This window comes from Drosophila persimilis, unplaced genomic scaffold, assembly GCF_003286085.1.
Source record: "Drosophila persimilis strain 14011-0111.01,24,50 unplaced genomic scaffold, DperRS2 tig00000000-arrow-pilon, whole genome shotgun sequence".
NCBI lineage: Eukaryota > Metazoa > Arthropoda > Insecta > Diptera > Drosophilidae > Drosophila > Drosophila persimilis.
The window spans coordinates 2,304,592-2,314,345 of NW_020825288.1; the positions used below are offsets into that span (position 1 = coordinate 2,304,592).

At 44.8% G+C, this 9,754-nt stretch overlaps 4 protein-coding genes across 6 annotated transcripts; 3 read left to right on the top strand and 1 right to left on the bottom strand.

Annotated features, from left to right (window-relative positions):
* Positions 1 to 789: 789 nt before the first annotated feature.
* On the top strand, positions 790 to 2,362 carry LOC6594983. 3 transcript variants are annotated; one of them, XM_002020238.2, is made up of 4 exons: positions 790 to 975; positions 1,099 to 1,437; positions 1,628 to 1,695; positions 1,771 to 2,362. In XM_002020238.2, exons 2-4 carry the CDS (start codon positions 1,112 to 1,114, stop codon positions 2,130 to 2,132), a joined length of 756 nt encoding a protein of 251 aa, XP_002020274.1. In that variant the 5' UTR covers positions 790 to 975; positions 1,099 to 1,111; the 3' UTR covers positions 2,133 to 2,362. The 3 variants fall into 3 exon arrangements, with proteins under 3 accessions (XP_002020274.1, XP_026847464.1, XP_026847467.1); XM_026991663.1 differs by having other exon boundaries at positions 790 to 917; XM_026991666.1 differs by having other exon boundaries at positions 790 to 896.
* An 858-nt stretch (positions 2,363 to 3,220) lies between these two features.
* On the top strand, positions 3,221 to 3,759 carry LOC6594982 (signal peptidase complex subunit 1). Its single transcript, XM_002020237.2, has 3 exons — positions 3,221 to 3,301; positions 3,361 to 3,507; positions 3,565 to 3,759. The coding sequence occupies exons 1-3, from the start codon at positions 3,278 to 3,280 to the stop codon at positions 3,685 to 3,687; spliced, it is 294 nt and encodes a 97-aa protein (XP_002020273.1). The 5' UTR covers positions 3,221 to 3,277; the 3' UTR covers positions 3,688 to 3,759.
* On the bottom strand, positions 3,699 to 4,748 carry LOC6594981 (DTW domain-containing protein 1). The gene has a single exon (XM_002020236.2). The coding sequence runs from the start codon at positions 4,719 to 4,721 to the stop codon at positions 3,750 to 3,752; it is 972 nt and encodes a 323-aa protein (XP_002020272.1). The 5' UTR covers positions 4,722 to 4,748; the 3' UTR covers positions 3,699 to 3,749.
* Positions 4,749 to 4,884: 136 nt separating this feature from the next.
* On the top strand, positions 4,885 to 7,578 carry LOC6594980 (uncharacterized protein C2orf42 homolog). The gene is made up of 4 exons (XM_002020235.2): positions 4,885 to 5,781; positions 5,840 to 6,469; positions 6,530 to 6,691; positions 6,755 to 7,578. The coding sequence occupies exons 1-4, from the start codon at positions 4,885 to 4,887 to the stop codon at positions 7,007 to 7,009; spliced, it is 1,944 nt and encodes a 647-aa protein (XP_002020271.1). The 3' UTR covers positions 7,010 to 7,578.
* Positions 7,579 to 9,754: the final 2,176 nt, after the last annotated feature.

Consider the following 9,754-nt stretch of genomic DNA (forward strand, 5'->3'; position numbering starts at 1 on the left):
GCCCACGGCCAGGTAATGGAAGGGGCTGGCGGTGGCACAGACAGATTTCATTCATTGCAATCACCCGTATAAGTAATGCGTGGCAGGGAACATATTAATTCGAATTGTTTCGCCTAGGTGCTGCTAACCTGCTTGCAGTTCGAATTTGGCGCGCGCTAAGACTACGTAGGCAAAGCAGAGAAAGAGAGGGAAGGATGTAACCTATTCTGCGCAGCTAGATTTACGAATTGTCCCATTGTCGACCAGGTATTAAAATACTCTAAACGAAAATAATGATTCTCGAAATATTTTAGGGCAGTTTAGGTGAAATATAACGTGATCTTTTCTTAAGCAAAGGGTTGGGATGGACCAACAGGAGTTTTTATTATATGTGTTATTTATATGTTTTCCAGCGGTTTAACTACAGTTTCCATCCCGTTTAAATAGAGGGGGGTTAAGTGGGCTAAGTATGTTTTTTCATCGGCGCTCTCTCTCTCTCCGAGGAACGATAAGCGTAGGTGTGACCACCAGTGCTGCCGATTACGCTTTTTTCCCGTCAGATTTGGCTTTTTTAATAACCAGATGCGGGAAAAATATATGAATTGCGAGAATTTGGATCTGGATTTTTTATAATTGTGAATGTATGGAGCTGGATGAAATATCGCTTTAAAACAAAATTGTTAACACCATTATTTACGCTATTTTTGTTTGAATATTTTCACCTTAGAAACAGCTTTTTTTTTGCTTAAAGGTTGGCATCACTGGTGACTACAGTGCGCCTGTGTAAGTGTATGTGTCAGCGTTCTAAGCCAGAAACGCAGCTATTTTGGCCCAAAGTTGAGTGAGAATTTGAAGAAAAAGACCACACAAAAAGCATCTGAAAAGCTATAATATCCAGCTGCAAAGCCCACTGAAAAGTAATTTGAGGAACAAGCTGGGTAACAAGTTTGTTTGTTTATATTGTGGTACAGTGCGCGTTTCAGCCAGTTTGATTGTGTGAGTGTCGTGTGACGCCCCAGAGAGCGAGAGAGAGAGAGAGAGTGAGACGTAGTATAAACAAATTTAATTGACAGTAAAAGTGTTCTTGAAGCAATTGAAATTTGCTTAATCCACCATCAGGCCCAGACCGAAGATGTCGTACTCAGCGGAGCGTGCGCTCTCCTATCTCTATCCCTTTACGATCGTGTCCTCTGTGATCTGCTGCATTACCTCGGCAGTGGCTTGGTCTCACTGGCGCTACGTCCTGAACGCCTGTCCGGACACGAACTGCGGCTGCGTGCTGCACAGCCGGAGCACCTACAACAGTTTTGAGGGAGGGAACATCGCCTACTGCCACTATGCCACCTATGGACTGCTACTGCCCCTGATCTTCGCTGTGGTGCTGGGCATCTACCATGGCTATCGGATCTGCATCGGGAAGGGTCAGAGAAAATCGGGCCACGCAACCATTCGACAGCGGTGAGTGGTCTAATTCGAGTGTGTCTGGGGGTCAAGTGGGTTAATCGGCGGCAATAGCTCGCCCCACACTCCGCTAATTAGGTCTTATGCTAATGGAAGCCCCGCAGATGCTTCCTCCTGGCGTATGACTAACGCCGAGAATTTGATACTTTTTCAATTAGTTTCTTAAAATTTCGTTCCCCCTACACAGATCCGGCGACATGATTGTGGTCACCACCGAGTCCGAATTGACGCCCGATGGTCTCTCCCCCTACTACTGTGAGTAGTTCACCAATGATTCACTAACGTTATCCTAAAAAGAACTCGTCCTTTTCATTTCGTTTCACTTTTTAGGGCTTCCTGCCACAGTCATTTCGCTGATCATGGCCATCTATCAGCTGATCTACGCCTCCGTATTTACGGACGGATTCGAGGTGACCTGCAAGCAGTACCGCGAGTCCCTGCTGAAGGAGATCCAGGGAGTGGGCAACATTGTTCCCGTGCTCAAGTCGCGTCTGTCGTGCGCAGCCATATTCGACTTCATGGACTTCCTGGTGGAGAGTATCTCCTACGAGCGACGTCGCTATGGACGCATCAACACCGCTGCTTGTCTGTACTTCACCTTGATCTTTGCCTGGCTGGCCGTCTTCTCCTGGCTGTCCATATGTGTGATCAATATTGTCCACCTTCGACGCACTCGGGCTGCCAGGGTCTGAGGAGTAGGACCAAACAGCAGATTCCACAGCGATCAACATGATGCAAAATAAATGAACGGAGCCATTCCCAACGCACATTCGCCTTATATTTAAACATAGTTTTACCCAAACGCCACTTATTTATTAGTTCGAAACATACTCCAACGTCCACGGCTCAAGCCGCCATTAACAAATTGTACAAATAATTGTATCAACCAGTATATATTAAAATCATTACATTTTATATCTTACTTGAATCGACTTTTTACTGATTGTTCAATGTTATCCATTCTTCATCAAATCGGCCAGATACATACAGGTTTGCCGTCCCCATGTCGATTAAGGAATTAACGCAATTTAGTACAACCATTTTCTTCATTAAGTCTTTAAAGACAACGGCGAAACAAGGCAATCTTTGAGCGAGGTCGACAGTGGACATATGTACTTATGAAGCCGCTACTCTCTTCTACCGACTTTTGCTACATATGTAAACGGACTCCAAGCCCTTAGTTGGGATTAATTGTACTATATAAAGGTCGGGGCTAATGCTAAATTCTATGCCAGCAATTCCCAGTCCATAAAGTATTTCATTAAGGTTTTCCCCCATTCAACGAGATCTAAGTATTTGAAGTCTAAGAAACCAAGAATAGGTCTCAGGATCGAGATATATACATGCAAGATACCAATCATATTCGTGAATATGTCTTAAGCATATCAATTTGAGAGGTCTTTATTAATTACGTTTTATCTTCATATGTATCTTCATATTAATTTAACGAAATAGGGTATAAAAAGGCCTATACACGCATCATGTCTTCAAATACCTATACCTAAACAACTATTTTGCTTAAACCCTGTTTTAGTTAAAATACAATAAAAGCAAGGATTTAAAACTTGCCAATCAAGTATAGAATTGATTCATCAATCGTATAAAATTGTCTGGGCATGGCTAAATGTGCTATATATCTAGTAATATTCGACGGAATATCAGAAACGAGGAATATGTAAAACAGAACTTGAATTAGTCAGTATATTTACGGTATATTTTAAAAATATTTTGGTATATTTCTGACGGTCACACTGCTCTCCACCTCTAATGCTGACGTGCCGTTCCGAATTTGTTTACGTGAAAAATTTAAAATTTGAGGATAAAATCTAATACAACAATGCTGGATATACCAACACATATGGTGGGTTCACAAGGCAGAGAATTCGTACACTTTTACTTAACTATCTCCGCCCTGTGCAGGACTTTGTGGGCCAAGGGAAGGCTGAGCGGTGGTCTCGTCTCATCATCACATTCTTCGGCGTCGTAGGCCTGATCTACGGAGCGATTGTGCAGCAGTTCTCTCAGACGGTCTATGTGCTCGGCGTGGGCTTCCTGCTGTCCTCACTGGTAAGCCGTTGGCCTACAATATCTATAGTATCAGGTGCGCTAATCAAACCCTTTCAGATCACCATTCCTCCATGGCCCTTCTATCGCAAAAATCCGGTGAAATGGCAGAAGCCGGTCATCACAGACCCCAAGCCACAGAATGGCGACTCCAGCGACGAGGGCAAGAAGAAAAAGAAATGAGAATTCCAAACTAACATAACATTAACGTGTATTTATCTCATACAATAAACTCTCTTCTCATACTAAATCGGACGTCGATACGATATCAGATCGTTGTGGTCATAGTACTTGTGTATGAGATCATACATGTTGGCAAAGAAGTACAAGAGATTGTCGTACTGTCCGTTGTAGGGCGACTCCCGCTCAACATCCTCCGAGGGGGCCTCTCGTGTCAGAGGCGCCGCCAGCTGATGAAAGCCCTCTGTTATCTCCAGGTTGTCTAGCCCTCGGTAGGCGGAATTGAGACCCCAGGCATTGACGTGGACTTCGAGTACAAACTGATGGATCGCCTCGATGGTGGCCAGGTACCATCGCGGGCTGCCACGCTGATGGCGCCAGAACTGCGACAGGCGATTCTGGAGTACCACCGTGCGCAGGCCTCGGACACGCTCGTCCGCGTATATGCCGCGGCTCTGGTTCCAGGTGCTGTCAATAAAGACTGCTCGGCGGACGGGTAGGTTCCCATAAGTATAGCTGCGCTTAGACGTGGTCTCTGGTTGGTCCTCCAAAACCTCAATCTCATCCACTCGACGGCGTAGCATTGTGCCCATGTGATGTCCTTTGGGCAGGCCATAGTTATCGTCGATCTTCAGCTGGACGTTTCGCTCGAATAGCTGTGGCACTGTGAGACTCTTGGCGCTGGGGAAGATGAGCACCACGTCCTTCTCCAGGCGGTAGTCGGGAATATCGGGATAAGTGTGAATCCGCACGTGCTCCGGCGCCAGCACGGCAGCATGTACGGCCGTGCTCTTTCCATCGATTTCCTTCTTGTGCTTGATGATGTCAATCTGCAGCGGCAGCCCCAAACGCGGCAACAGCTTCTCCAGCTCCTCCACCGGAATGTGACAGCTATAGCAGAAAAACTTCCGCGAGCGATTGCAGAGCCGGCAAACGTGGCGTCCCTCGATGGAGTCCAGCACACTGTGGTCCGCAATACGCATGTGGACAAAAGGATACTTCCGGGGCCGAGTCTGGGCCTCCACGGGGTGTGACATGGTCGGGGATTCCCGATTCCCACAAAATTAAAATTGAATACACAATAGCTAATATTATTAATAGCAACCAGCTGTTTTTGACCAGGGATGCAGTTCACGCGAAAAACATATGCGAGGGGAGCACCCCTAATGTTTTTAAATTATTAAAAAAAGACGTGAAGATATGAAAATAAGCCATCGCACCTTGCGCGGGGTCCGCCAGTGCACCAGCTGTGGAGCCATCAATGGCAATCGCGCCCAGCTGTGCAGCAACGCCGCCTGTCCGCAGAACAAGAATGTGCTCGATGCGGTTTCTCTGATCTCCCTCCGCGCCGGGTCAACGGTCTGTTCGTTGCGGGAACAGTCTGCCGTGGCCAAAGTGCGAGAGACGCCCAGGAATTTCGTGGTCATCCAGGACGTGACTCTGTCCCTACAGCCGAATGCGGCTGTGGTGTCCAGCAAGGCCATCTGCTATGTGGAGGCCTGCAGGAGCGCCGGCGACATCGATTGCCAGCATGTGAAGGCCTGCCGGGAGCTCGGATCGGCTATGCCCAGGGCTCAGGTGTACAAGGTGTCGCGGGAGGTCCTTTGGAATCTTAACATCGGGCAGGAGCAGAAGCAACAGCTCTGGCAGCAGTACAAGTGGGCCGAGGACCAGGAACAGCTGCCGGCAGTGCAGCGTCTGAATGCCACAACCTTCGCGGTAAAGTGCGAGCGCTCGGATTTGTTTCCGACTGCCAGGCTCCATGTGACGGCCCTGGCCAATGGCGTGTCCCCTAAGAAGGGCACCTATGCCTGTGCCTGCCGCAAGCTGAAGATAATCGTGGAGCCAGACAACTCGCTGGTCATGCAGGACGAGATCTGCGATCACTTGCTGCTGGTTCTCGCCGGCATACTCAGCTCACCACAGGGCAAACGGGTCTATGGCAACTTCACCAGCAGCCTAAAGACATTTTGGATGCCATCCAGGCTGGAGACGCCGTTGGGCGAGGGCACACAGGAGGATTTACGTCTCGGCCTGAGCATGGTCGATGAATTCGACCCACAGGTGGATATACTTGTCTTTGGCGATCATCTTGATGTGAGTACAGGCGTAGCCAGACCATAATGAATCCCGAATGAATGTTCCTTCTGTTCAGCTGCCATTGCCAGACCTGTCCGATGGCGCCTTCAACTTGGACAGCATGCAGGCGGCCCCGACCAGCCACAGCACCAGCAACAGTAGCAGTGCCCTGATCCACTATGCCAACGATTCGCAGCTCCTGTCCAACTGCGATGTGCTCGCCGAGCCCGAGGAGCAGCATATCGAGCTGACGGACTGCAATATCGAGCTGATGGATCAGTACCAGCCCACGGATCAGATCGATCTGGACATCGAGCTGCCCATGATCAGTGAGCCCTACAACATTCTCACCGCCCCGCCCATTTATTCGGACACGCCAGCCGTGGTCACCGAACAACTGCCACCGATTGAGCTGTCCACGATAGCGGTGGTCAAGAAGAGCCCCGTCAAGGCAACGGAAATCGTCGGCGAGGTGAAAACCCGCAAGCAGCCTCCTCTTCCGGCCAAGCGCGATTTGATTGTGAACACGCCGTCATCACCGGCCAACAACAGTCTATGTGTGGATGCGGATGTGCAGCCTACACTGGCCTACTCCGCTTGGCTGGACCATGTGATAGAGCTACTCAATGATTGCCTCGAGCCAGAATGCACACCCGAGCCAGGGCTCTCGACCCGCTCCGTCCACCAGAGCTTTCATGTGCACAAGGTAATCTGGATTTCTTGAATCAATCTTATCCTGATGCTGCTCTCTTCTGGCTTTTTCTAGGAGACTTTTTCGCATTTTTGCAAAAGCTTCAGTGCTGGCATAAAGAGGCGTCCCCTCCACGAGGTCTCTCTGATTGAGTCGGGAAAATACAAGGGCCTGACCGAATACGTTTGGAACTTCACGGCTAGCCAAACGGTTAAGCGCATCTTTAGCACCTCCAATGTGCGTAAAGACCAAATACAATGCCATATGCAGTGCTCTGATGTAGCTATTTGCCTTCCATAGATTCAACTGCAGTTGTCGCGCTCCTTTGAGCGTCATGCCGATGGTCACTTCTTGGCATATGTGCGGCCTCCCAGCGAGCAACAGGCCCAGGCACAGTCCAAAAAGCGTCAAATTTATACCAGACTGAATCTGTGGATGGCCAAGATTCTGTTGGAAACCGGTATTCGGTTGTCCTGGACCCCGGATGTGCTGCCCCGAAGCCACTTCGGTCTCATGACTGTGGACTTCACGGTGGAAACACGTTCGCCCAGCTAATGTTAGTTGCAATCTGATGTTCTTTATTTTTACGCTTTATCATTATCTGTATCTTTTATCATTAGTTTTATAATCTTCCTCTGCATCAATTTCAACTTTTTCATTGGCTTACGATTAGCTTAAGTGTACATACATATATTCATACATATATATCATTAGTTTTGTATATCGCAAGACATACATATGTATAAACCGACAATGTCTCGATACGATTTCCGTTTATCCTTCTTGATGCGCCACTACAAGCTTTGGGAAAGGTCCCTTCTTCTATGGCTCTTACTGTGGGGGGACATGGGCATGGGCATTCCTTAAAATCTACGGTCTGCCTTTGGATAAGGGGTAGTATTCATCATCTATATGCTTAGCTCTAAAATCGTGGGCATGCTTACTTAAGTTCTCGCTACATTCAGCTCTTTCTTACGAATCTTTTGGATTTTTGTATAAGTTTTGTTGTATTTTTTTGTTGTTTATTTTGTGGTTTTTGTATTTAATTTATTTACGCTTAACTTTGACATTCATCACATTTATAAATTGCATAACACCGTCAATTAGATATTCTGTTGTGGTTTTTCATTTTTAATTTGTTTAGTTTTGTCTTTTGTGAAGGTAGTTTAGTCGCGGAAAGGTTTCCATTTGCTCGAAAAGTGTGTGCAATTTCGTTAAGTTTTTTTTTTTTTTGGGGTTTTTCTTTTGCTCCTTCACAATGCTGTAGACGAAGCTTTTTCTTTGGCTGTCATGTACATAACGCATGCAATACATCAATATGTACATATACCACCATATATCATATACCATATACCATACATACATATATAAATATCCATCTATAGTTTCATTGTACGTACTACTATTCGTGTGTTTAACAGTTAAAATGCGTAGTTCCTCAAGTTTTGGTATCGTATCGAAATATTATGATTCTTGTTGTTATATTACAGATGAAGCATTTGTTACCATTGCCGTTGTCAGTATGAGAATTTACAAGCCGTTCTAACGTAAACCGTGTATCGTGTATCTTAACTATGTCGGTCTAGTGCCTAAGAAACAGAATCTCACAAAAATTGGTCATTATTTGGTTAATATGTAGAGCGATCTATACGGTGTCAGGGTGACAAATGATTGGGGCAGCACTGATCTCGCTTCGGTAAGATCCAGATTGAAAGTAGAAACGTTGAAGGTGTCCCCCCGCTGGCCTCAATCAAAGCCCACACTCCTCAGGTAGTCTAACTACCATTCGATCGGGCACGGAGGACACGTGGGTAATTCTAGGGGAGAACTGAAATACATTCATTCGTTTACATAATCAGTATACATGCTTATTCAAGTTAAAGTGTACAAAAAACCAGTCTTTAAAACATTTTTATCCTTTCTCTTCCTTTTTGTGATCAATATTTTACACTAAAATGTAAAAATATATCCTAGTTTTTGTTGCTCTCTACTTGCTGTGTGGGGCTGCGTGTGTGTCTACATGACCTTTCCATTCACTAGATCGGATCAGATAGTTTTCGGATGCGCCACACAGCATATTTATGGCAATTCAGAGTGCAGACATTAAAGATAAGACTACATTTATCCGTATCCGGGGCTAACTTTTAAGAACTGTACAGATTAATATTACGTTACGCTGTGAGCCAACACTTGTTTCGGGCCTATCAATAGGGTAACTCCCTGTGCACTAAATGAAGAATGAAACAATATTTCCGTGTGAATTTCGTCATTCAATTGTGGCTTTCGGTTTGTTCACATAGATCGTATATTTTAATAATACTTTGCTTGCGTTTATTTTTAGTTTTACATTTAGTTTATCTCGGTTTGCTTTTGTTTTTACAATATTTATAGCTTAAGGAGGCTTACAATTAGTTGATTTCTTCCAGCAGTTCTTTGCCTAAGTTCTATTTACACTTTATTATTTATCTTAACGTGATGCTCTTGTGCTTGGTGCCTTCCGTAGGGAGTGAGAATTGATTTGCATCTGCATTTTGTTGCTCTTGGGATTTACAGTGATGTGTGGCTGATGTGCTCCGTGCAGAGGTGCGATTGGTTAATCTGTATACTTGCCAATAATTCGTTTTCTTGCCTACTAAATTCGCAATTAATTTTTAGCTAAGGTTTTGCTTGAGTTTTCGTTTTCTTTTTGTTTGGGTGTGGAAAAACAGGTTAGAAAAAATGTCGTAAAGAGAGAAAACAGCAAAATTTGTTCGCTAACAGATACTAGGACGGACACTGAATCAATTTGAAATGCAAAAAGTGCTTCATCAACGCGGACATTAACAAATAAGTATTACTTTAATAGGAGCTTTAATGGGAGCTTAAAAGATCATGGCACAAGTGTGTGCAGCATTAACCTGCATTAACGAATCACTATTATAATTAATTAATTATGTATATATACTCGTATGTACCTGTATCTATGCATTAATGTATGTAGTATATAAACTCGTAAATGATGAGACAATTATTGGTTTCACTATAGTAGTTCTACTCGTTCACTTTGTGCATTTCTCTACGTTTTCATTTCAATTTGTTCGCATTGCAATTGTAATTGCAGTTGCTTTATTTTGTTCGCTTTGATTGAAACTATTTTCCTTTACTTTTGTTGTTGACTTTTTGTGGGTTTTTGTTTTTCTTGTGACTAAATGTATATATAAAATATTTATCGTAAAATCTTCCTGTAAATCTAGTGTACACAACATATAAAGAGAGGGGGGAAATAATTTAAATAGTTCGTAGAGTATACATTTGGAAAGT

Bases quoted from the DNA above. Each gene is read 5' to 3' on its own strand.
- LOC6594983 (XM_002020238.2), top strand. From the start codon at position 1,112: ATGTCGTACTCAGCGGAGCGTGCGCTCTCCTATCTCTATCCCTTTACG. The intron at 1,438-1,627 runs GTGAGTGGTCTA...CCCCCTACACAG, and splicing joins CACGCAACCATTCGACAGCG to ATCCGGCGACATGATTGTGG. The intron at 1,696-1,770 runs GTGAGTAGTTCA...TTCACTTTTTAG, and splicing joins TGGTCTCTCCCCCTACTACT to GGCTTCCTGCCACAGTCATT.
- LOC6594982 (XM_002020237.2), top strand. From the start codon at position 3,278: ATGCTGGATATACCAACACATATG. The intron at 3,302-3,360 runs GTGGGTTCACAA...CGCCCTGTGCAG, and splicing joins TGGATATACCAACACATATG to GACTTTGTGGGCCAAGGGAA. The intron at 3,508-3,564 runs GTAAGCCGTTGG...AAACCCTTTCAG, and splicing joins GCTTCCTGCTGTCCTCACTG to ATCACCATTCCTCCATGGCC.
- LOC6594981 (XM_002020236.2), bottom strand. From the start codon at position 4,721: ATGTCACACCCCGTGGAGGCCCAGACTCGGCCCCGGAAGTATCCTTTT.
- LOC6594980 (XM_002020235.2), top strand. From the start codon at position 4,885: ATGAAAATAAGCCATCGCACCTTGCGCGGGGTCCGCCAGTGCACCAGC. The intron at 6,470-6,529 runs GTAATCTGGATT...GGCTTTTTCTAG, and splicing joins AGAGCTTTCATGTGCACAAG to GAGACTTTTTCGCATTTTTG. The intron at 6,692-6,754 runs GTGCGTAAAGAC...TGCCTTCCATAG, and splicing joins GCATCTTTAGCACCTCCAAT to ATTCAACTGCAGTTGTCGCG.